General features: G+C 41.2%; 1 protein-coding gene across 1 annotated transcript in view; it reads left to right on the forward strand.

Annotated features, from left to right (window-relative positions):
* The first annotated feature begins 1,768 nt into the window (after nucleotides 1-1,768).
* doc2g (double C2-like domains, gamma) overlaps nucleotides 1,769-26,777 on the forward strand; it is a 30,065-nt gene continuing 5,056 nt past the window's right edge. The window contains exons 1-10 of the mRNA XM_068702204.1: nucleotides 1,769-1,951; nucleotides 4,060-4,465; nucleotides 4,976-5,055; nucleotides 5,633-5,707; nucleotides 9,076-9,185; nucleotides 15,144-15,270; nucleotides 15,485-15,541; nucleotides 16,244-16,368; nucleotides 24,753-24,834; nucleotides 25,114-25,210. Coding sequence (XP_068558305.1) covers nucleotides 4,078-4,465; nucleotides 4,976-5,055; nucleotides 5,633-5,707; nucleotides 9,076-9,185; nucleotides 15,144-15,270; nucleotides 15,485-15,541; nucleotides 16,244-16,368; nucleotides 24,753-24,834; nucleotides 25,114-25,210 — 1,141 coding nt within the window. The 5' untranslated portion in view covers nucleotides 1,769-1,951; nucleotides 4,060-4,077. The remainder of the gene's footprint in view (nucleotides 1,952-4,059; nucleotides 4,466-4,975; nucleotides 5,056-5,632; nucleotides 5,708-9,075; nucleotides 9,186-15,143; nucleotides 15,271-15,484; nucleotides 15,542-16,243; nucleotides 16,369-24,752; nucleotides 24,835-25,113; nucleotides 25,211-26,777) is intronic.

A 26,777-nucleotide genomic window follows, 5' to 3' on the forward strand; every position in this document is an offset into this window, starting at 1 on the left:
TTTAATTTATTAAACCAACCCTGCACAAGTACATCAGAAAACTGTATTTGTGTATAAATCACTCGTGACGTAAACAGGCAGAGAGTGCAGTAAGAGCCCTCTCGGTGTAGAGCACAGTGTGTCTCTTGGGTGCCCAGGCACATGGAGAGCGTCTGAGAGTTTTGGTGGTCAGCAGGTCGGCTGTGAGTGGTCTGCAGCTGTCTGATAACTGCTGCTGTGGGTGGAGTAAGACCTCACCTATGCACAGTTGCACATGTGTGCTTTTTCCTTTTCACCTAAAGGGACAAGCTGCTCCGTAGAAACCAACACCATGAAGACAACGAGAGGACTTTTGTCATCGTCTGACGAGAGCACTTCTGCATTCATTTCAAAACAATTTAAGCGTGTAACCCATGTCTAAAGCGCCTATTTATAGGTAGATAGATGGTTTAGCATTGGTAGACTGAGCTTCCATTTATCTCATTTCAGCTCATTTCGTCCTCATGTTCTTTCTGCAAATGAATGCAGTGTAATGGTCTCTTAACACCATATTGATGAGGCGATAGTAATGAGATGCCCAGTAAATCAAAGTGTTTACAAATGGACGAGCACATGCATTCACATGTATTCTCCCCACTTCTTCCTCCAGCTGACCATTAATTTGATTGACCAGACTTGATGTTGTTCATCTGTAACTTATCAGCCATGGAAAATCACATAGCTATCAATTAGTGTGCTGATGGTCTCCCAAACAGAAATATGTAAATGAAATTATAAATCGTCACATTTTTATATTCTCTGGCATTCACTGTAAACAAAGTAGGGAATGGGGTTTTAGATCACACCTCACTTTCATTTGTATGTTTATGTCTAATCCTTTGAACATTTCTTTCAACTTTTATCTGTACCTCTAGTACTTTATACTGAATGATTTGGAAATTTCTCCCCTTAATGCTTGTTTTATTTTAGCTTTATTTCCTCATTGTTTTAGATCCCACACACCCCATTTTCCATTCTTTTCTTCTGACGTAATTAAACCCCAATTTGTAGAAAAGTATTTAAGTGGTAACCTTTCCCTTTGTCACTAACATATAGTATATAAGCTATTATGAACATTTATCCTTTGTTTGTCAAAAAGTCATTCACAACTAAAGAAATCTACAGTATGTATATCCTTCATAGTGGCTTTAATGTTTGGGATCAGGTTAATTAAACTCCTTGATATAAACAAACTATTATTAATGTTAGAAAACGCACATAACAGATATCCAAATGGACTTATTCATCCATTGCATCCAGATGCTTGTGTCCCTTGCACAAGTCCACTGTTATTGATGTATTGTTGCCTTTTGATTAATGTTATTACTGTGGCAGGTGTCGACCTCGAAGGCTGCTCCAGTTGGACGCATACAGACAAAGCGCACAGACACACACATATGCCTGTCTGATTTTGGCAGTAGTCATAGCCAACACAAAGTAATCTGGCAGTGCGATTGTGTGGCTGGAGTCAGCGCCGCCAACGCGTTGAATTTAATTTCCTTTCTTTGTTCTTCAGCTGGTGGATCCTTTTGTGCGCATTCAATGTTTTCACACCCATACATACATACATACATACATACATATAAATTATAAATGGGTGGCAACACACACTCATGCCGCTGTTTCCTGGGTTTCCTTAAATCCCCCCGCTGCTGAGAAAGTGAGTGACAGCACTATATGCACAGTCTGCAAAGGACTGACAAGGATTTTAACCAGATACGTCACAACTACTGGAGAAGAGAAAGAGGGAGGGACAGAGTAGAGGAGAGGAGGAGAGCAAACGAACAGAGACGGGGAGAGAATGAGAGAGAGAGAGAGGGTACAGAGGGATATATTGACTCAAAGCTGGTCTGCATGCTCCTCAGTGTATGAGAGACAGAGGACGTGAGAGCAGGCAAGATGGAGTGCTGGCACAGATGAAGACTGTCCCTGGGTACGTATTTATGCATGTGTGAATGTGAGTGTGTGTGTGAGCGCACATGTGCTTGCATGTGCGTGGCTCTGTATGTAAGACGAGTGAGAGCGATTGAGTTTGTAGCAACATGCTGCAAGTGATCGTTTGAACGTGGGTACCCAACCAGTGAATTTTAGTGTTGTTACATAAGAGCAAGTATGAGGGGCTGAACGAGTGTAGGTACTGAAGATGAGAACAGGCAGTTTGGGGTCTTTATGTGTGCATGTTTGGTCTTAACACACGTACATTTCAGGGAGAGTCGACTTAAGTACTGTGACTTACCATACTGAGGATGGAGGGATGTGCTCTTGGAATTGCAAGTTAACAACTGAGTCAAGTCTTCTGTTCCTGTTTGAAGCTTTTGTCAATTGAGCCACCATCCATGTCCAGTGTGTTAAGTTTATAGCAATGTACGTCAGCGGCTGTCAGAAGGAGAGACTCAATGCGTTTTATGATGTACTAGAGGTGTGTCATAGCAATTCTGATGTTAAACAAAAATCTCAGTATTTTCAGCCACACTGAAGAGGAATGTCCTCAGTATCCGTTTCGTTCATGCTTTTTGCATGGCTTCTACCTACCTATGACTGAGACAATTTCAATGTATAGGCATATTCTAATCTATTAGCAGCATGCATACTGTATATGACAACATACAGGAGGATATACATGATCATTTAAACATAATGAAAAAGGGAAATCCCACTGGTTCAACAGCATTTGTCAGCTACGACAGAGAGGGCTGGACGTTAACTACAGCTAAAACAATGAATTCATTAGCTGAACGGCAGAAAGTTATTCTTTAATTTTTGATGAACGATAAATACTTAGTAATTTTTTTAGCAAAATGACTATCATTCTAAGCATTTTTGTGTTCTGACATTTGATAATAGAATAGTAATCTGTAGTTGTAGCCCTCGAGTCAACTCCGAGTTTTCAAGGCAACACAAGATTAATTAATTTCCATTCACACAACAGATGCATCAGTCAAAAACTAAAAGAGCAACATTATTTCCTTTACGGGGAATAATTGACCTGAAAATTACAACAATGTGCTAAACACAGACCTAAGGGGACAGAGGACGCAAGTTGACACTACAACAGCAGCAAAATTATGGACATGCAATGTATAGATGGGGTTACAAGTGACATGCATCCTAAAATTATCTGACAGCGGTCGTGTCATGTAGTGAAGGTGTATTTTAGGTAAAGACCATATACATTTTTGTTAACTAATGTTTTTTTGTCTTCACCAGTGTACTGTGGGACAGCACAGGTAAACAAAGGGGACAGGTTGAGGTTCCACTCTGTGATTGCTGAAACAATAAAGATATGGTGGCACTGTGGGAGTGCAGAAGAGAAAACATGTCTTCAGTCTCTCTAAATCACTGTGAGGAGAGTTCTGGCAACAGTTTTTTCACTTCATTTGGTAACAAATATGTTAAGCACTGAGAAAGTCTTCAAATAGTATTATGTAAATATTGCTCAGGGGACTTGCAGATGAGAGAGAGAGAGAGAGAGAGAGAGAGAGAGAGAGAGAGAGAGAGAGAGAGAGAGAGAGAGAGAGAGAGAGAGAGAGGAGTGAAAGAGAGAGATAAGGGAAGGATTAGAGTGAAGTGCAGATATACAAGTGACATCACTTGTTCATACTTTACAGCACTACATTTGAATAATAATTCAGAGCACAGACTTGGTGTGCTGACACAATGTGTGAGTCACACTTGAAGTGCCAAAGGTTCTGGCAGATTCTATTTTGGCTGTTGAGAAATCAGATTTTGCATCAATGGATGGAAATAGAAACATCAGTTCTTCCTCAGGTGTTTTAGATGTACTGGGGTTTTTTTTGTGTGTGAACATATTGTCAATGTTGACTTGCTTTAGATATAAATGACCCCTGGTGCTGCTGTTCAGACTCACAGAAAGTGGAGAGTTGGACACTCAGAGGAGGTGGATGATATGACAGTTATTTAGCTTTTCTCTTTTAGTTCTGAGCCTCTGGTCCCTTCCCTCTGCTATCATCCCAGCTGTTATTCTTTTTGTCTTCTTCACCTTTATTCGTTTCTTTCTCCTTTTTCGTTGTCATCCCACAGTCCTGTTCGACAGTCCACATGAGCCTCTCCAAACCCCCACCGCCCCCCTCCGCCTCCCACCTGGCCATCCCCCCATCCTCCACCACCACCCCTTCCTCATCAGCCACCTCCCCCTCGGCGACGCCCCACTCCACCGGTCCGCCCCCTCCCTCACCGGTCAAGATCTCTATGCAGGAGCACTTTGCCATCAACGTGTGCCCAGGCCCCATCCTCCCCATCCCACAGATCTCAGACTTCTTCCCGCGTTTCCACGACTACCCCTGCACGCCACCGCCTCCGAGGGAGAAGAAGATCCTAAAAGAGGAGACTTTCAATGGGGAGACGGGTGGAGGATACAAGGATGGGGAGAGAAGGGGGGACAACGATGGAGACAGGGAGGAGGCGATCGACTCTGATGATGAAGACAGTGAGTTCTGATGAGGGTGAACAAAGCTTAGTGGTGTGAAAGTTGTCTTCAATATTGTGTGTGTATGTTTATTCATGTGAAACTTGCAAGACACTGCAGAAGAAAAACAAACGCCTCCAATTCTTCAACTTTAGAGAGGAGAGTCATTTTTTTTACTCAAACTGAGTTCATGTATTTTGCTCTGAAGCACAACATATGCTTTCAGAGTAATTGTGGAGTCAAGCATTTTTCCAAGAGTGTTTGTCACTCTCACTTTATGTGACACAGCTTCTCCAATGATTTATTAGAAATTGTAGCAATAGTTAGACTCAGCCTGCAAAGTTTCTGCTCATTCCCAAACAGTAATCAAACAAGACAGATCAATTCATATTAGGCAGCATCATGTTTTTTAGAGGCCATCTGCTACAAATATGACTCAGAGCTTTTCAGTATGTGTGTGTGTTTGTGTGTGAGACTGAGCGTTTCTGTCCGTTTACTGGCAGTAATTGCCGTGGTTTGTGTTGTTTTCAGCCTACCTGGGAACGTTGGAGTTCACCCTGCTCTTTGATCAGGAGAACAACTGTCTCCATTGTACTGTTCACAAGGCAAAGGTACACACAATTTTAATATCTTCTCCATATAAACAGACTTCTGTGTGGTTGCATAATCCTTCTTGAAGTCCCAATGAAAACAATTCTCCTGTAAGGCATTTACACAAGACGTCAGACTGCTTTCTCTCAACCTTTTTAAAGTAGCCTGTTTGCCACACACCCTCTGCAGCTTGTCAATTCAAGACTAAATCATCTCATGGCTCTGTGAAATGTTGGATAATGTTGCTCTGTTGCTGTAGCAGACACATTTTGGTTTGGCCATCGTGCAAGGACACACACCTTGTATTACATACTGTGTACTGACACATGACGTTAATTATGTAAATCTCACTGAACGGTTCCCTTGAGGACAACCTAAAGGAGTCAAGGATGGTAGAAAATAGTGGCATGGAAAGACACGCCCAGGAGCGCTATTGAGATGTAACTACAGTAGAAGACGTCTGTCATATCCTCCATCTTTTTCTGACCCTGTCAGTTTTGCGAAGTGTTTGAGGGCATGATGACGTTTACCTTTGACAGTACATAATGTGCGTGTGTGCGTGTGTGTGTGTCTGTGTGTGTCTGCTTGTGTCCACAGGGACTGAAAGCCATGGACTCCAATGGACTGGCTGATCCATACGTCAAGCTTCATCTTCTCCCTGGGGCTAGCAAGGTCACTGCTCCAACCTTACCTCAGTGGCAATTAACGTAACATGCTACCGCACTGGGCTGACCCAGACACTGACACTGAGGAAAGTCTCACATCACACAGAAGCTGCTGACAAAAAAAAAAAAAATTATTGAAAAGGCTAAAAATAGGAAACATTTCATGCATTATTCATCTGAAGAAAACAAAAAACAATTATTTACTTTTTAAAAAATTGCCCTTGTTGATTCAGACGCCATGAAAAGGTCAAAATGCTCTTGCAGAAAACATAATATGGCAGTGGGCTAATTTAATGTGTCGTTTCAAGCCATTGAGCGGGGAGCATTTCGGTCGGTTGCCGCTTAATGTGGCTCGTCCAATGCTCAGCTTTATCGAGCACAAACACGTTCTGGTCTGCTGCACCGCTCTTGTCTTGTTTTCAGCTCAAGAAGCAGGGAAGATAAGGCTTGCCACAACAGGAACCCCCAGCTACGGCAGAATGCAACCTGTTGTCGGCCATTTTGGCTCAAGGTTGACACGAAATGAGGTAATGATAAGTGCGGGGAGGACGCTGAGCCAAGATAGGTTGAATAAGGCAACTGTCTGAGGTCTAAGGTGCTAACAATAACAACGTCTGGGGGATTTTTGTCCTCCAGCCTTCCTCTGTCTGTTTTCTCTCCCATTGTTATCGCTCTCTTTTCCCCACTTTCCACCCCTATCTCTGTCTCTATCTCACTATCTGACCTTGAAATACCAACAGTGTGTGGAGAGATGGGAGACAACTGAGAGTGAGAAAAGGGGGAGAGAGAGAGAGGGAGGGAGAGAGAGGGAGGGAGTGGATGGAGAGAGGGAGGGAGGGAGAGACAGATGAGGGGAGGACAGCAGCAGGTGGTTGTCATGGAAACAGGGAGGATTGTTACACGGCTCACGTCAACAGGCAAGTGTTGATGGGGGGGGGGTGATAGAGGTGTGTGTGTGTGTGTGGGGGGGGGGGGGGGGGGCGCAGAGAGAGCGTCAATGAGTAGGTAAGTACCAATGAACAGCCGTTTGTTAAATACCCACCAGGCGGGGGCCACACCACTTGAGAAGTGGAAGCGTGCACACGTAGCGTAAGTGAGTATAGCAGACGCGCACCAACACACTTCATGTCCACATTCAGAATCGGCAAGCAAATGTTGCAGTGAGTAACCCGGAACACAAAAGGTTTCGGTTTCTGCGAAAGAACTGAGTTGTCAAAACACAGAGAGCAGAGGCACACGTTTCCTCTGCCCCACTCATTTTGCTTCTCTCTCAGTCTCTCGTCCTCCAGCACATGATCTTTAACCGGTATAGAGTCCTGCATGCTGTCTTTGTGATGTGGAACATGCACTGCAACACATGCGGCGCATGACCTTGCGTATATGCAGACACTGGCTAAGGCTTTAGCCACAGTCACACAGAGACTCTGCCTTCATCTGCTTTCCTTCTATGCCACTCCATGCCTCATTGTCACTCACAAACATGTATGGACACAGTAATTGCCGGAGCCTCTGTGTTGGTCCTTGGTATTTTCATTGTCCCATTCCTAGTTGTGGTGCATGGAAGATTCCCTCAAAAGCCAGACCCTTACATCCACAGCTCTGGGAAGTAGGGATCGAGAGAGAGAGACGGAATGTGAAATAAATAAAAAGATCCACAGACAGATGGAGAGAAAGCAGGAAGATGATGGACAGATGGAGAGCTAGAGATAAAACATTTAGAAACAGATGCAAAAGCACCAGTGTAGAGGGAAAATGGAGGCAGGGAGTGAGAGAGGGCAGGGAGAGGGAACTGATGTTTTAAGGGTTTAACTGTGTAGATGAAGCATGTAAAAAGATGTGTTCAGAAAACCAGTGCAATTCAGTCAAACAGGAGTGGTGATTATTTGTGAAATAGGATATTTGTTTTGTTGAGCTGTGCTGGCCCACATACAGCTGTGCAACACCGCTGTTAGTCATGACTCTGCCTGTGAACGTCTCCTCCTGCACATTAATGAATCAAACAAATGACATGAATCGAAAACACTTGTTCCCTTCATGCAGCGAGCTCTGGGGGGCTGACTCTTTTAGATAAGCCAAAAGTTTCCAGCAGAAAATTGAGAAGAAAAAAGGGACAGTGAAGAGAGTCTGATTGTGACTGGCAGAAAGGAAAAGAGAGCGAGTGAGATGAGGTGTTTCTCTGAGAGGCTTCAGACATAAGCTGGACATTCAGTAAGTACATATATACTGAAGCTATGCATAAACACCAGTAGTGGACGATCCTTTACTTGAATAAAAATAGCAATACCATAATGTAAAATCACAAGGAAAGATCCTGCCTACTTTAGTAAAAGTATTAAAGTATTATTAACCAAAACAATCCAATGTTAAGTTACTTGTAACTGATGCATTACAATGTACTGTTTGCAGCATTTCAGTGTAACCGGTGCAGATATTTGTTACCACTTTATATACTATTTTAAAAGATAAGGCTGTCGATGCTCCATTTGTTTCTTGTTATCAAATTACATGAAAAGACCAAAATCAACAATGGGGAAGTCCTTGTCTCGATACTTTCAGACTCCTCCAACCCCGAGCAAAATTGATCCTACTGAAGATGCAAATCTTTTTTTTTTCTTTTTTTTTTTAAATGGGTCACGAATACATACTTTCAAAGGAATAACTCCCCAAAAGCTAGGCACTTTAATTTTGATCGAGCGTTAACTCAAGCAGGAAAATAGTAAATAGTGCATTTGTTGGGGACTATTTTCAGTGGCAGATTAATACACATTGTGACAAGACATTGTGGCTTATTGGTATGTTTAAAAGGGACACTCCACAGATTTTACAAATGAAGGTTGGTTTAGTCATCACAGCAGTCGTGTAATTTCTTCTATGGCTCCAAAGGGAGCTCTCTAAAATCTTCAAAATAACCCCAATGATTAGCGGCTAGTGGGCATTTCCTCTCTTGGAAAGCTCAAATATGTCATGCTGAATGTGTTGCGCAATTGAATTGGCTGCTGTGTTGCATTTGAGACACAGTGCTTGTTTCGGAGGTTTGGCTGTCCTATCATGTTGGGGAGGAGACAGACAGACAGACAGGTGAGGCGAGGGAAGCCTTACGTCCTCTTACTCTCTACAAAGTAGGCAGCAGATGTCTGCGATTTCCTGAGGGACGGAAATGAATGATGGTTCCCCACTCTTTCTCTGTCTCCTTTCTTGATCTTTTAGTGTCACTCGTTCCCCTTCCTTTTTCATGATCTTTTATTCTCTTTCTTTCATTCTGATCCGACGAGTTTGCTTCTTCACCCTTGAAACTTTCTTCATTCCTCTTTTCTTCTTTTGAGCTTTCCCCTTCCATGAGTTTCTTTTCATATTTCTTCTTCTTTGTCTCCTCAGGCAAACAAGCTACGCACAAAAACCCTGAAGAATACGCTTAACCCAGTGTGGAACGAAACGCTGGTGTACCATGGCATCACAGCAGCCGACATGACCACCAAAACGCTCAGGTAGGTGCTCCTCTCCAAATTTTACTTTGGCCAGTAATTAGCATTATTCCGCAGACCAGTTTGAATGACCAGTTTATTATGCGGAGGAGGAAGATCCATGCTTCCAATCCTCCAGTGAACTGCCAGCAGCCGTCTTTGTTTCCCAGTGGGCTTTTCCAGGTAATTCATTATTTCAGCCAGGCGACGCCAGCCAACTGTTCCACTTGCTGTTGCTGCGGTAACTGCTCAGGTGTTGGCTGTGCGGTGAGTCTCCGCCCCCTCCTTCCTACAGTGATCTCACTATGGAGTGATTGAGGTCAAGGGTAGCCATCTTGGCCCAAAAAGTCTGACGCACTCCTGTCATCCTGCATGTGTAAGTTAATTCAGAGACGGAGTTCTGCTTGTGTTTTGTTTGTGAATGTGTGTGCTGCGTCCAATCAGTGTCAGTTTGCTCAGCAGATTCATAATAGGGTTGGATTGTATTGTTTATCCTGAGGAAACAGAAGCATGGATGCACACACACACACTTGTACATGAATCCCGTCTGCAGCGCACACACAAATGCAGGCAGTCAGGTGTGTGTTTGTCCTCGTGTGTATGTCATGGGCAATCACTGGCAGAAAAGAACATGCATGGCCCCTCCTTTGTATAAAGAGAAAACACACATACGCAAACAAAACGCGTCCTTGAGCTTTTACAAACACACACACACACATTCAGAAATAACATTTACTCTCCCTCCACAGAGACACACACACACACACACATATGCATACACACAAACGGAGGTTACACCCGTCAAACTAGAGGAAACCCACCTGACCGCTGCTCAAGGACATCACACACAGACACAAACCAGCATGGGGGCTCTGGGAAGCCAAAACAAGGAAGAAGGGGAGGTGTGTGACCATTGTCAAGCAAGAGATGGAGAGAAAGAGAGAGAGCGAGAGAGAGAGAGAGAGAGAGAGAAAGAGAGAGAGAGAGAGAGAGAGAGAGAGCGAGAGAGACTGCCAAGATCAACAAAGGGAGCAGGGGGAAAAGTATGAATGATGTCAAGTGACAGATAAACCGGTGTGGAAGAGGAAACTAGGGAAGCCAAGATTGAGGAAGATGACAGAATAGAGGGATGAAGAGAATCCATGGGTTAACTGACAGAGAGACACAGAGACTGACTAACAGACCGTGTAGTGAGATGGATAAAGAGATGAATGAGGAAATGAATTTAGCTAAAAAAAAGGGCGAGTGATGGGGAGGAGTTTACTCAAAGGGGAGCCAAAAAAAACGAAGGAATGAGGACAGTGAGAAATACACGAGAAAGCAAACGAGCAGGAGTGAATGAAACGCTGTCTGACAGCGAGGAACGGGGGGAAAGCAAGCAGACAGAGAGAGAGAGAGAGAGAGAGAGAGAGAGAGAGAGAGAGAGAATCTGCTCAAACTCTCTGTGGATGTGTTCAGGTGCCAGCACGATTCCTCAGCCAATAGACAGACTTTATTCTCATTACTCCACAGAAAGCAGGGAACAGTTAGAGAACGGAGAAACGGAGAGGGATCCCCGGAGAGATGTTTACTCATAGGACTGCCTCTGCTCTGCCGGTCCAAGCAGGGCGCAGAGGAGGGGAAGATGTACTCTTTGATACACATGGTCTGTGAACTGCTGAGTGGGCGGACTCTGACCAGTCTCAGGCAGGCTCTCTATAGACCTGCCTGAGTCTAAAGTTTATAGTTACACTGGGCCATACTGTAGTCAGAGCAAACCCATTTGATTCCAGACGACTGCGTTTTCAAGAGAGAACAATGATTATTTCCAAGCAGCACTTTTATTCAAGTATTGTAAATTTAAATTTTATGGATTTCACTCCTAGTTGATTTGGTGAAATCCTCATTTTTCAGCAGCAAATCACTTTCTATGTGAAGTAGTGGCAGTAGGAAAATGAACAGTAAACAGCGAGGCTGTTATTGATTAGATGAAATTGTGCTGGATTATATTCATGTATCGTTTCCTGAGAATCCCTCGTGTTTAGGTAGGCGGTTTAAATCTAGTGCGAGAATGGCGGACTCCGCCACTAATAAACTTTACTACTAAACTATTATATAGAGCAGTAATGACTGTGTGTGTAAATACATTTATTGTCTATTGCAGAAAACTGCCGACCATATATAGACAGTGATAAAGCTTCATGAAAAGTAAGAATGCACTGATACCTTTATCGGATGCAGCCGATATTAACTCAAATATCTGGATCGGGTAATGTCCGACACTGGGGCCAATCTATTCAATTCTATGTTTATACACTATTACAAACTGGAATATCAATTCCTGTTTAAGTGTTGATCAATTTGTTGCTGCATTAAAAAGGTTTACACTTTTACACAATTTTGAACTTTTTTTTTACACATTTCACTATCATTATCATATCATTACAGATTTACATATTTGCATCATTGCTAGTATATGATTTATTATTTTAATAGTTCATAAAAATTCAGGAGAGCAATGTTTAAGTCAAGCCTGATGTTGCCTTACACATGATCCCAGTCTCTTCGACACAGTGAGGCATACAGATTATTAATTAAGCACTGGTATCGGATTGGTACTCAGCATCGGCAGATACCAAAAGCCAGAAAAACAGATCCATGCATTCTTGATGAAAAGTTTCTTTGGTGTCCATTCTGCTGCACTGCTCTTCCACTGGAGTATAAATAAATGTGAAAACATGAATGCCTTCTGTAAAGTGGAAGGAGAGGACTGTTTCATGCATTTATTTTTTTTATTTTGTCATTCATTCACTCATTTGCAGCCACAATGATTATATAAAACCATTATGCGGAAGCAAAATGCACTTAAATAGAAAGGGATGACTGGTTATGAAATGGCTTGGAGAGAAAAACAATCTCTCAAAGTTGCATTCTTTTTTTATATTCTGAATTCAAATATTCCTCAGTGGGCAGACTTAATCTCTAAGGGCCACTGGAGGTCCAGTCTGTTATTAAGAATGAATCAGCTGAGTAAACTAATAACTAATGTCCTCAATCCAGACTTCACGGTTGGCCTCATACCAGCTAATCCTTCAAATGGTGCAGCATGGCTGCCTGAGGTGCTTAAGTGTTGAGTGAAAAATCAACCAAACTGGAGTTATTTAGTCTGTTACTGAGTCATAAAAATTGTAATTGTCTTATTTGAAAGAAAAGTTTTACTGATCTCCAGTAGAAAAATCTGTTTTTTTCAGTGCTGATTTCTAGAAAAAAGCAGAAACATTAGAAACTGCACTGAGAACAAGTAGATTTATCAGTTTCCTTGTGAAGTCTGAACAGCTTCAGTTGCTCTGGAGATTGTTTTACTGCAGTGAGGCCGACATGATTTTGAGATTAGGTCCACACTTCTCTATCTACTGGCCGCAATATGCCTCTGCCTTTAGGCAAATTTCAAGTCATTTAGGACGCAGTGACAGTGGTAATGTGGTGCCTCAATCCCTCCCCCCATTGAAATGGCTCAACGCTTTTCGGTGCCTTTTTAAAAGATGCACAGAAAAATGTAGGTGAATTGTACATTTATGACTTTGGGGAGAATCTCGTCTTTAAGACTCCTTGTGGCTTTTATCACTAAAATGATTTTCAGGCTGTTAACCGAGGAGAGATGGAGCATGTAGAGGTGTTGTGACGAGGTGTGTGTGTGTGTGTGTGTGTGTGTGTGTGTGTGTGTGTGTGTGTGTGTGTGCGTGCGCGCGCGCGCGCGTGGGCGTGTGGGCGTGCGTGTGCGCATGTCTGTGTGTGTGTGTGTTAAAGGACTACCAACATGATGTCAGTGCCAGGTCTAGTCTCTCTCTCAATTTCTTCCCTCTATCTCTCTGTCCCTCTGTCAGGCTTCTTAATAGACTTTCACTGTCCTCGGCTGTGGGGAGATAGGGACAAATATAGGTCTTGATTTGGTATTGGATGGGGGGGGTCGAGGCTGAGATTGTCTGCTGGATGCCTCAGGTGAGATATATGTATGTCTGGTACTATGGAGGGGGAAAAAAACTTTGATTAGGTGTTAGATGTCAGTACGAGTAATATTTTTGGTTGGTGTTTCTATTTGAATTGCTAGTGGCAATGTTGGTCTGTCGGTCATTTCTCCAAATTTCCGAACTGAAATATCTAAACAGCTATTGGATGAATTGCAGTGATATTTTACACAGACATGTATCTTCCCCAGATGATGAATCCTACCGACTTTGGTGATCCTCTCACTTTTTCTCTAGCGCCACCACTAGGTCCACATTTTTGGTTTTGAGTAAAATGTTTCAACAGCTATTTGTTGCATTAATGCATGCCATGATATTTTGTACAGGTATTCAATAATAATCATCTAGTACATGTTGTCGTTGCATTTAGCCCAAAGTACTGGTGTGCCTTCGTGCAGCCTCACCAAACTGGTAGCACAATGGTAGGAGAAGGATCCTTTGATTCTTTAAAAACATTGTCTGATATTGAAGTTAGATTTACTTCTCTTAGAATATAACAAGCATTGCTGAGATTTTCCACAAAAATCATTTGGCATATAAAATACTGTATCATTCAAATTTGCTTAATATGTATATGTTTATATGCCTAATTAAATAAGTAGTTAAATACCAATTAGCTCCATATTTTGTGGCAATGATCCTTTTTATAAAAAATTAAAAATACCACAGCAAAGGTTGTCCTTGTTGTCATCAAAGTCAGTTTTTTGTTGACACTTCCTGCTTGTTTGAGACCATTAAAGAGACACTTTCACAAGTACAGAAACCAAGCAGGAGTGCCAAAACACCCTGATTATCTAACGTAACTCATGAGGCGGATTTTGTCAGAGACTCCACACTAAATTTGGCACCACAGGTTGAACAGACTCCACGAGCATCTGTTTGGTTTTTAGAGGAATTCTATAGATGGAAAACAGTGGGAGAGGGTGTTAGGAAACGGGTGGAGCATTTGAACGTAAGAAGCCAAAGGTTTGGGTGGTACTGGTGTCATATTTCCCCACAACCTTCATCTCATCACAGACACCCTGCATGTATGACAGAGCAAAGGCACATAAATCATCTGACAGCCGTGGTCATGAGTCAGAGTTACTCTGAAGCTTCTGCTAGAGATACTCATTCGTTATGACTAAAAGGCTGGAACCAGCATGTCAAACGTCCAAATGTCAAAGAGACAGGAAGAGAACAGGAAGAGGGGGAAGGTGTGTGCGGGGATCCAGAGAGAAAGGTTGAGAATAGAGAGTAGAAATCAAAAGCAGTGACAGTCCATCTGGGAATATTCGAGCACAGAGGGAATATTGTAGCAGGTGATGGGCGGTGAAGACTGTACTGTAGCTGATGGAATATTCACCCTCCATCAAACATCACCATGAGTTTAAATAAGTGTGCTCTGCAGAGGAAATCATTTTACAGAACTGTAGCAATACAGACAAACGGATTCAGTTGTCTCTTTTTCAATCTAGAAAGCAACCGTAGAGAGGGCTGTTGACTCTTACTCTTGTTTTGTTTTTTTAGTTTCACAATACATTTTCCAACTCAGTTAAAAAGAAGAGTAACCTTGAATAATAAATGTAAAACATAATGTATGCAGATCAATTCATAGAAGTCCTTTTAATTAGTTTTACAGAATCAATGTATTTTTAACTGATTACCTGCTTGAAACAAGCTTTCATCTTACACGTTTCAATTACAACAAATTAGTGTGTGATGAAGTAACAGCCAAGAAGCAAATTATTAAAAAACTTTTGAAACCCTCTTTTATCTTCAGCAATTTCTCATAATTCACAAGCTGCTCACGTGAAGCCACCGGGAACCCTGTTTGCTGCAGATGTAGGATTGTTTAGATGCACTTTGGATAAATTTGGCGCAGTCTACGAGTAATGAGCAGAACAAAACAGCGGCGCGGTTCATCTGTAACTTTTCACTGACTCACGTGATTCTCTTCTCTGTATCTCTGCATCTGTATGCGTGTCTATGTGCGAAGGCTGTGTGTGTGTGACATGGATAGACTCGGACGAAATGAATTCATTGGAGAGGTGAGAGTGGCTCTAAAGAAACTGAAAGAGGGCGAGAACAAGCGCTACAATATGGGCCTGGAGAGAATTGCACAGGTAGGTTCATTATGTGTGCATGTGTGTGTGACCAAGCACATAAACCAAATGGATTTCTGTGGACATATATATCAAAATGTGTCTTATCTCAATTGTTCATGTTTGCCTGGGGACTATCAGTCGTCAATTTCAAATACAGCATTATAATGTGTAATAGATATCCACCTGGAGGCTATGTGGGCTATAACCATTATGTATCTTTTTCTCATTTTAGAATAAAGAAGCTAACAATCAAACGGTGGAGCAGGGAGCGGTCGTGGCAGAGGAGGAGGTAAAACTATCATCATGATCTTATTATAACCACTATCAACCAAAACATGGCTCACTATAAGTTCCTATCACTCTCCTAAATCTGATACATTTGATCTTTTCAGCAATTGTAATGTATTCTCTTTTCACCATCTCTAAAGGAAAAGAATTTTAGAAAAAAAGTTTAATTAGGCGTTTTTTAATTGGTATATATTTCTGAGGCATGAACTCTAATAGACTATTGTGAAGGGAAACTACTCACAGGACTCCATATAGGAACATGTTGTAAATTACACCAAGGCTGCCTGTCCGGCATATTCCTCCTCTGGTAGTTGTTATCTAATTTCTCTTCAGGATTCTAGAGACAGAGGCTAATAGCTTTTGGTCTCTGATTAGACTCAGATTAAAAGGAGAAAAGAGCAGTGTCATTTTGCTGAGCTCAGATGAAGCCTTTAATTACATGCTTTAATTTAAATACACCAGTTGCCCGTAAATGAAAAAACACACTATATCCTAGGTAGTAAAAAATATTGCAGCAAATCACAATTATTTAGATTCTGTTTTCATTGTATTTATGTTTTATTTGTGTTGCTTTGAGTGAAAAGTGTTTTGAGAAGCTTTACTGACCCTGCTGCAGGATTCCCCACTGTGTATTCACTGAAGAGGGAAACGTCAGGTTGAAAACAGGTGCTATGTCTGACACTGTTGTTTGCTGTGTCCCCAGCGTGGACGCATCCTGGTGTCACTGTGCTATAACACAGAGAAGGGCTGCCTGCTGGTTGGGATCATACGCTGTGCCCATCTGGCCGCCATGGACTCCAATGGCTACTCTGACCCCTTTGTCAAAATGTAAGTCATGTCTGATATTCATGACCAAACCTGGTATCCTACAAATTATGCTCTCATGCAGCTATTCTGCATTAGCAATTCACAGTGGCTGGATTTAGTTATTGTACAATGAAAAGTCAGGCTGTGTAGGTTCATTTTAACATTTTCATCCTTAGTTGTAGAAATTTGGGGAAAAGGTATAATTTATAAATAAATCATTTCAAACGCTTCCACCGCCTGGAATAGCCATGTTTTCTTACTGCATAGGGATCAAAAGTGTTTTGCTTGAGCCCTTGTTTTCATGACTCTCTAAGGGAGGTTACAAGTGCAACTGTAGCACGATCAATAGTCACAACGGCTACATTTATGTCCTAAATATGTCCTTGTATGAGAGCAGTCTCATAGACAGGACAAATTTTATTTTAATTATTATCCGTTTTGTAGACCCCTTTACAGTTTATAAACAACAATGATATACATAAATATGCGTACGCAGTTTGGAAATGGAAGTACAGCTGAGTAAAATCATGTCAAGTTATGCAAGGGCAATAACCACCAAAGATTGCAAATGCAACCTAAAAAATTTCATTTACAGATCTGTGTGCTATTAGTGAGTGTGTAGGATAAATTAGCAAGTTGGCCAATATTTAGTGGCCAGATATATACATTTATTTGGTGAAGAAAACCCAGTGTGTAATGTTACACCAGAGTTAAATTATGAGCATACATGTCGCTAGATTCTTATCTGTGGTCATGTACAGAACGTCAAATACCGTGACTCAGAGCGTTGTGTTTATTGAGTTTTAAAATGGGTGCTACAGACACAAGCACCAAAATAAAATATGCTAGGCTCGCTTAAGTCTGTGGATTTTCCCATGAGGCTTGGCAGGGGAAGCCTCAAAGCTACCACACTGTACCGATTCTATTTTACAGACCCAAAACATAGAAAACATCAAGTCCCACCTTGCAAATACGAGCTGCTCACAGCTGGAAAAACTCTGTCACAAAGCGAGCAACGTGTTTCTCCAAAGATATAATACTTTTTATGGTTAGTTTTCTGAGGAGTTTCTGGAGGTGTTTTATTACCAACCACCACTTTTTTCGAACTGTGAGCAGCTCCTCCATTTCTTGCCAGACATTCACTTGTTCCAGCTTCTTCAAAGTGAGAATTTGCTTTTTTACTTTTTTTCATATCATTGTAAATCCAATAACTTTGGATTTTTGGATTGATTGTCAGATAAATCAATTCACCTTGGGCTCGGGGAATTTGAGATTTCCCAACATTTTATAGGTTAAACAATTAAGTTTAACCAATTTCTCCAAAAAAAATCTATAGATTCATCAGTGATTAAAACAAGTAATTGTGGCCCAGGATTTGTTTTACCAATCATAGTGTTCTGCTGTTTTGTCAGACAGAGTGCTTTTCTCAGCCAATGCAACGATTTTCAAAGTGTCTTTCAGCCGAGGAATGACAAAGTGTCCGACACAACGCACACCTGAGCCAACCTGCCTGTAAGGCATAGGTGGTGACAAACAAAACCCACACAACTCAATCTCTGATCTGCCTGGTGCATTTAAATACCAACAGTGCAGGGAGTGGGAGAGCTCCCACACAGGACAACCAATCCTGTAGCCAACGGCACCTCCAGTAGTGGGAGGCTTCGAGGCACCGAGCTCCAGGTTGCTGAAATTGCTTCTAAAGGAAGTTTTAACTGCTCTTAAGTAGCTTTTAGTTTTGTTGTGGGGTTTTTTCCCCGTTGATGAGCCGCTTCTTTGACTTTACCTAACGGCTGGCTCAGTAACTGTTATCTATCTGACTCGTGGTGAGACACCACAGGATCTCACTATTAGGAATTCAGTAACGAACACCCACAGAACAGAAGAGAGATTAGATTTTCTTCAGTTCACGCAGATTTATTTGTATACAAGTAAACCGAGCTGTCCAACTAACTTGAGTCAACTAACTTCACAATAGCATTGCACATTATTTATACCTCCATTCTACAATTGCACAATTAAACTGAGGATGTGATCTGAAAGGGTTAAAAAGGCATTTTTCATTTAATCTCGACCATCTTTAACCATAGTGGTGCTGGATCAGAAAACGCTACTGTGTCATTCTAGAGGGCATGGATGAAGAACTATTTTGTGGCTTAATTAAGAGGACGTGTTATAGATGGAAGATGGGAAGCAGAGGAGGGGAAATTTGGTCTGAATGAGACAGCTACAATTACTGTATTGAAAAACATTTTCATCTGTCAGTCTGTTGCGGAAAATATTGAGCAAAACTTTTTCGACACTCACCCACAGTATTGGGATTTTGAAAGCCGTCTGAAGTTTCTGTAGAGAGATGAGAGAAATTAAATAAAAAGTAAGCTCACGTCTTGTAAAAAAGAAATCTTTTGACACAGACACACGTGAATATTTTTTTTCTTTCTCTCCGAGGTACCGATTTGTTCCTCTACTTGAAAAGTGATGCCTTGTGCTTTGTTGGATTTCTTTGATGCACAATGTTTTTGAGTACATCAGAAAATCACATATGCACCCAGAGTATCCATCTCTTTCTATTCTTTCTGTCACTTCTTTCTCCTCACACACTATATTGCATTTTATTCTTGTTGTTGTCTCCCTCCTCTTATTGGGCATCCTTCCCCGGATGTTTCTTTTTGTACAGACTGTTTTAGTTTCCATGACTTTGTTGAACCACTGCTCTGATCTGATTCACTCAAGTTGTTTGGATTCTCCACTTGCCTGTCTGCCAAAGTTTCCTTTGTTCTCTTTTGTAATAGGGTCTCTGTATCCATCACAAAGAGCTTAGTTTACCCCAGTTGTGTGGTTGGTCTGTAGAGTATATGTTGCTCTTTTTAATGCATCCTTTTGTGATTTCCACAATAGACCCAACATAATTAGTGCCCTGAAGTTTTAGTGAAGTTAACTTTAAACGCACACAAAAAAAATTGGGGTTGAATGCATTGCTGGCATAGGTGAATTACGTCTCTAGAGTATACTGAGCAATTAGGTCGACATAGGAGTAATGAATGAATTTGCTTAGCTAGCTTTCTGGCGTACTACACTGTCAGAACGATGTCCTGCAGCTGTAACACCATCAATTCTCTTGAGGAATCTGTAAACTGATCTTGATGCTAGTCTTTCTTTATCCATGTTACGTGTGTGTGTGTGTGTGTGTGTGTGTGTGTGTGTGTGTGTGTGTGTGTGTGTGTGTGTGTGTGTGTGTGTGTGTCTGTGCATTTGTCCAAATTTTCAAATTTGTCTTTTCTCTCAATCAGCCTTTAGAAGCCACTCAAGTGACACAAGGTCAGAATTATCGCAGAACTAATTTGTCGTTCCTTCAAAAGGACAAATTAGCATTTGAAGACTAAATTAGTTTACATCCTTCAGATCGACCCACATTCCTCTTCCCTGCTCTTCACACATTACCTTAAACATTTAAAGTATAAATTATTCTGTCAGAAAAAAAGACGTGAAGGCAGAAAAAAGTGCAAAACATGTCACATATTTCCTGCTGACCAAGCACACTGCCAAGCTTCACAGTTTTGTTCTCTCTCTCTTTTTCCTTCTGAACATTTGTGTGAACTCCTCTCTGCAGCAGGCATATATTTAGCTCCTCTTTCCAATTGTCCAATTGTCATTCAACTATCACATTTTTTTTTGTTTTTACCTCTGTGTCATAACTTCAGTTCCGGTTTAACACCCGCTCCCTCAATTTCTATATTTTTGTTATTTCTATCTCTCATCCACAGGGATGCTCGTGCCTTGATTAAACTTGCTATCAGATTGGTTTTAGGTACCAAATGCTTGTGACCCCGGCATTTGGCAAATTGTCATGTGATTAAGTTATGAGGGTCCAATGACATAAAGGGCAAAGAGATGAGAGGTGAAAAAATGCAATAAAGAGTACAGGTACAATTGTTGTAATGGTATTGACCAAACATAACATTTTAGCTTGCATTTTAACCTGTCCTGTTACATGACCTGATTTCATTTAATTAAATTTGCACATGGAAAACAGCATAAAAGCAAATGTGGAAAATATAGTAAAATACTTGTTTTGTTTTTTAAGGACAGAAGAGGTCAAGAAGCCAAAGCCATTTTTTGGACTTTTTTTTTGTTCAGCCAAATACCAAACAAAGAAGCTCCTCTTCCTAATATCTTGACAAAATCCATAATGCTCGTTCTCTGCAAAGAGGCTTTCTGAAGCTGACACAAAGCTGCTGAAGCCTCATAGCATTTTTGCATAGAACAAAGACTGTGGATTTTGTCCCCCAATATTTTTAGGTTTATTCATACTTCAATACAGATGCTGCAGACTTACACACTTACTGTGACTACTAACTTCAAGTTGATAACATGAAGACAGCATAGTTAGAGGAGTTGACAACAAAATCATTACCAACAGCAATATATTTCTAACACATTTAGTATGCGCCGCAAAAAAATACTACGTTTTATGAATCTGCTAGCTTGAGGTTTTGTAGAGTCTGTGGCAGATGTTTTGAAGCTGTTGTGCGGCATTAGATTTGATTATGTTCTTTCTGTGTGTACCTGTTTTTATTTTGTTCCTCCCTTGTATGTCATTCTTAAAGAGGTGTCCTCACTTGTCCGGACTGCACTGTATGAGAAAAACAAAATAGTTTTATGGAACAGATAGTGTATAGCACAGAAAACTGTTAGTTTACTGTATTTAGCTGTGAATGACCTACTTTTTAAGGAAACAGCCAACAATAACTGAAAAGATAATCCCCACTATCTCTATGGGCCAGCCTTCCATGTTATGAATTATTTTTCACATTGAATTTGCTACAGTAATTTGGGTATAGTTTGGTTGCTGCTGTACAGAAAATAAATATTTGTGCTATCATTATTATGGATGTTGCTGTCAAATGATGTTTTGTTATTCTGGAAATTGAAATCCCCCGTCTGAACGGCCTCGGAGCCGCATGTAAAATGTGATTTGCCACAGCTCAGACTGAGATGTCCCTCGGGCTCTCACCTCACCCTCTCACATGCTGCCAGTCAAATAGATGCTTTGTTTAGCCGCCTCTCTCAATGGATTTCTTTCTTTCTTCTTGTTTTTTTTCTCACGAAGGCAGTCAGACCATTGTACAAGCACTAAGTATTTTAATGCTGATTAGCTTGTGGAGAAAATGACCTTTTTAATATACAATAAACACCTAACAGAACCTATGACTTGTGACAAGAAGCTGTTTGGTCACGTCATCAACTGAACAACACTATAATCGTGAGTGTAACAGGTAGTAGGTTTATTAGTAGTGTGTGTGAAATAACTGAAGCTCTATACACCAGTGACGTGCGGTGAGGTTTGTGGCTATTGAGGCACTGACTCGAGTCAGATTTACAAATATATGAACCCAATAGAGTCGCTTAAATCACCATTCAATTGGCAGCTTGCACATTGACTACTGGTTGTTTTTTATATTTCATATCAGCATTCGTTACAGACACATAGGTAAGGTATTTGATTCCACCGGGAGCATGTGCGCCGCAATCTGCCCACCGACCTGCCCCACCGGGAGCGTTTCAGAAGCGGAGCGCTCGCGGGCGCCACCCACAAAAATCGTGAGATTCCGCGATAATCTGCGTAACAACCACGGATGTATAAAGAGAACAACAAACACATAAAAGGTTACTTTACCTGTCCGACATTTAATTGCTATTGATTTGGTCATATTTCCTATTTTTTTGAGACATTTTTAAGCTTAGATATTGAAATCTTACATTTTTGCGGTCAAAGCAAAATATAAGAAGAAGAAGAGAAGTGTAGAAGAAGAGCAACGACAGAACAGGCATGAACCCGACACGGGGGCTCTCGCACGCCCTCTTCATTGAGGCACAGCTCGTCGCTGCCTCACCTTGTGTGTCTCCTCTCTGTTTGAACAGGACATGAGCAAATTCAGCGATTTTGATTATAAAAATGATTGGAATCATACAGAAATTAGATTTATAGCACAGCTCAGTAGATAAATATTCATTTTTATTTTATTTTATCATTATTTGTTTTTTACTTTTCTTTAGAAAACGCACTTCCCTGTTGTGTACATAACACTCCTGTCTGTTCTTTACCTTTATCCGTCCAGCTCAGTCAGATTCCTTGTATGTGCAAATGGGCTGAATACAACTAATTCCTATTCTGAATAATTTTAAATGCAAGGACAGAAAAAAAGGCTTTTAATTTAATGTCAAAGAAAAAAACAAAATGCCTTACTTGATGTTGACTGATGTTTTTTTTTATCTAGCTGTGTGTGTATTTTCCTTGTTATCGGTCTCCAAACATCATGGCTCTCTCCAGAAACTGCATATAGCTCAACTCAGTCCCACATTATGTGTATTCTTCAGATGTACAAGACCGTTCTGCCATCTGGGCCCTACAGTCATTTTAACTCTCTCTTTCATTTCAATATGCTTCATTGGAATGAATGCAACAAGGAAAACACGATTGCCAAAACGTCACTCTCTGACAATGCGGTGTATGTGGATACCTGTGACTGATGAAATAAGATATGCATTGATTTACATATTCGACTTGTGTATTTGTGATTGTGTTTTCGTGTAAGTGTTTTATTTTATGTTTGGCGCTGTGGAGATTCCTCGTGATGAATACGTTTGGAACAGACGTAATACATCTGTCCGTCATCCAATTGCATCGCTCTAAAAGTAAAAAACTAAAAAACAGTAGTAACTGTCTCCTCTCTGTTTGAACAGGACATGCACAAATTCAGCAATTTTGATAATAAAAATGATTGGAATCATACAGAAATTAGATTTATAGCACAGATCAGTAGATAAATATTATTTTTTATTTTATTTTATCATTATTTATTTTTTACTTTTCACTATGACAGGTGAGGCTCTGCCCCTGGTATACAGTATGTCCTATCAGAGGGCATTTCGTTCTTGAGAACACAGCGACATGCCGACAGAAAAGCTTCATAAAAGTTTTCATGTAATTCGCACAAATTTGGCCACTGGACAGTTCGTGTTTATTCCCCCAAAATAGCCATTGTCTTTATTTTTCACAATGTTGAACTTAAGACTATTATACTGTGTTTACTGCACCATCTGACAAGACTGGACACCTCCCACCTATATGCAGATTCGTCAGCTCCTGTTTCTAACCCACCCACCGCAGGATCATCATATTTAAATGTTTTAACAAATTTATGATTAATAATACAGCGGTGTCTACTTGCAATCTCACTCCACAGGTTATTTAGTTAGTTATGTAGGCATGAGTGGTGAGCAGTTTAACCAAATAATGACTTCTCCATCTCAGATTGTTTCAGAAAAAGTACACTAAATTTGGTTGATTTGTGATCCGTCGGATTTATCTTCCAAACCCTGGGCCGGTTAAGCCCCCTAAAGCTGGTGTAGAACCTGAGGGGTTATTGTAAACATCTGGACAAATCCTTTGGTCAATCCTGGTTAAGACAGATGCAAGAATATGTTCATAAGTTAAACTGAACAGTGAACTGTTTGTGCATCTTTTAGTTGTTAACAAGTGGGAAGACTAACTTCACAATTGTCACAGATTGTCACTACTGTAACTTTAGCCCAATCATTTAATTTCATGAAAAATTACATTTTCAAGTCTTTGTGCCACCATTTATCAATTCCTCCTCCTCCTGTTCCTTCCCCACCTCCATCCCTCCATCCTTCACTCGTCCTGATTCCGACTCTGCAGCGACAACCCCAAGCCCATCTCATGCATCAGCTGTCAGGCCAGGATTCGTCACTGGCTGTGGCTGTGGGTGGGGGTGAGGTCGGGCTGGAAGAGTGAGATATCTCACCGCTTGAACATCTTGACTCGGAATTTATGCTGATGATGATTCCCATTGCCCTTTAGCGATCCTTCTGTTGCCTCTTTACAGGAGGCATGATTACGATCTTGCTGTGGTCTACTGTCTCTCTCTCTCTGTCTCTCTGTTACTCTCTCACTGTCCCCATCTTTGTTCAAAAGACTTCTTGGTCACTATTATCTCTGAAAGAGATTTTGCAAATCTCCGTCTCCCTTTGTTTCTACCATTCAGCAAAGTTCACTGTCAAAACGATTGAAAAAAAGTAACCGATTAATTCCTTTGAACTCAGCAATAATGATTGTTCTGGCCTTGTTTGAATGGTAAAATGCATTTTAGGATCTCTATTGTACAAACCTTGCCAAACTACACATTTAAATCTCTGTCTATATTTTCCCTGTCTCATCTAACTCACCAGAAAGCAAATCAGCAAATTTCACAAAATGTCAAACTATTTCTTTAAGTTCAAGCTATGTCTCATCATGAGGTTGGACACGACCTAAAGAGTGTACGAGGTCCCGATGAATTCATGTCCTCTTTAGCTTTTGCTCTCTTTTTCACTCTCTTTCTCAGAATGTTGCAGCCAGATATGGGGAAAAAGTCAAAGAACAAGACTTCAGTGAAGAAAAAGACTCTCAACCCTGAATTCAATGAGGTACAATTTTACTCCTGTTATACAAATAACCACAATACACCTATCAACTTCTTTTGATTTTCTTTACTGAGCTCAAGAGTATGTTCTGTAGTGTATCTAATGAGCATAGCAATTAAGAATACATTTTAAAACTTCAGACATTCCTTCATTGAATGTGTTCTCAGCATCAATCTGCATGTTTCTTCTGAAAATCCACTAAACTACGAATTCAGTTTCTTTCAACTCGTATGTTAATGAATCATTGATATAAATATGCTCTTGTGTGCACCACCTGCATAGGAGTTTTCATATGAAGTTACCTTGGACCAGCTGGCAAAGAAAACCCTGGAGATCTCTGTGTGGGACTACGACTTGGGAATGAGCAACGACTTCATAGGTAGGCTTAGAAAAAAATTGAGGAGTGGAGGGAAGCTGCAGCAGCAACTGTGCAAGAGTGCTGGAATGAAAGCGGCACAATTGCGGAAAACATTATAAACCAGGCCGAGCGTGGGCGAAGGGAGGAGTAAAGAAAAGAAATGCAGGGAGATGAGGGGTAATTATGAGGCTTGAGGAGAACGATTTGAAAAAGCAAAGGAGAGTTTGAGTGGAGAAGGAAATAGAGATGCTTTAGAAATCAAAAAAGGATCCCCATCCTTCATGGACTTGGCACATCAGATCGCTGCTGCTCCTTCGTCAGACTGCTTAACAGCTTTGGCATGGCCTAATGTATATATCATGGTAATGGAGCACATGGGAGCTTAGGGAGTGATGGGGAACTAGTGGGGAGGCACAGTGAGAATGGATTACCACCCTGTGAGCTTGAAGGCCTTCAGATCAAAGCGTTTTACTCTGTCCAATATGTGTGTGTGTGCACATCAGTGTGAGGCTGTGGGTGGGTGGGTTGTGTGGAAGACACCTAGTGTTTAGATAAGCCCAGTGAGCCACTTGCCCTGCTGGGAGAAAAGGCTATCAGTCTAACGTACGGCCCAGATAACGGACATTACCCTGACCATTATCATTACAGGTTTAGCTACATCACCCTGCCAGTTATGTTGATTGGGGGTGGGAGAAAAATGACACTGAGACAAAAAAAAATAATGGAGAAAACAAGTTGATAAAGAGGCAGAGCAAACATAATCCCAGTGCAATCCCACTTGTAATAGAGTGAGAGCAATAACAAGCGGGCTAAAAGGCTTAGCTGAAGATATAGAGGATGGCATGGTAAAAGGTGAGATTTCAGAGATACAAGGAGGTTAAAACCGAACAGTGAGAATAAATGTGAAGGCAAAAGTACACAAGAAAACACAATAAATCAAGTGGATGACTTGTGGGAAAGATCGATGCACAAGGAGAGATAGGAAATTTCATCTTGACCATGAATAAGCCCAAAACTCAGATTTTGAGTGAGCCGTGTTGTCGTCTTATCCCCCAAGTGGGAATGCTTGTTGGACTGTTGGTTTTTGGAAAGTTACTCAAATTGATCGATGAGCCGACAAGCACTTTGTTTGAAACATATGCTTTCAGGTCTACAGTTCTGTTAGATATTTAGTTCATCACATGTTATTGTGTAACTTCTGTTTGGGTTGATTGAGGCAGCTGTGGAGCAGAGAGAACTATTGTGAGGGGTAAAAATAAGCACACAGAGAACAGGGTCGAACCTGTGCGAGTGTCGCTGCACACCTGCTCGCCACCCGAAGTGTCAGCCTCGTCCTCGTCTGTATCACCTCCTTCGGCTCTGGTTCCTCATTCCTCATTCCTCTTCTGTCCCCAAACGCGTGTCAGGATGGCTGACCATTTTTCACTAGCAACCTGCAGGCTCAGAGAATACTACATCGATCTCTGTTCGGAGGTGGTGGGAGTGTTGTGGGGGCGGATTTGACCAAGTGTTGTGCATGATTCTCCTATTGAAAATCTCTGTCAACAGGTTTTGACCTGCTCTCAGAGTCGTATGTGTCTGTGTGTGA

This window comes from Cebidichthys violaceus, unplaced genomic scaffold (genome assembly GCF_023349555.1).
Source record: "Cebidichthys violaceus isolate CVI_PGR_0920_01 unplaced genomic scaffold, fCebVio1.0.p SCAF_82, whole genome shotgun sequence".
NCBI lineage: Eukaryota > Metazoa > Chordata > Actinopteri > Perciformes > Stichaeidae > Cebidichthys > Cebidichthys violaceus.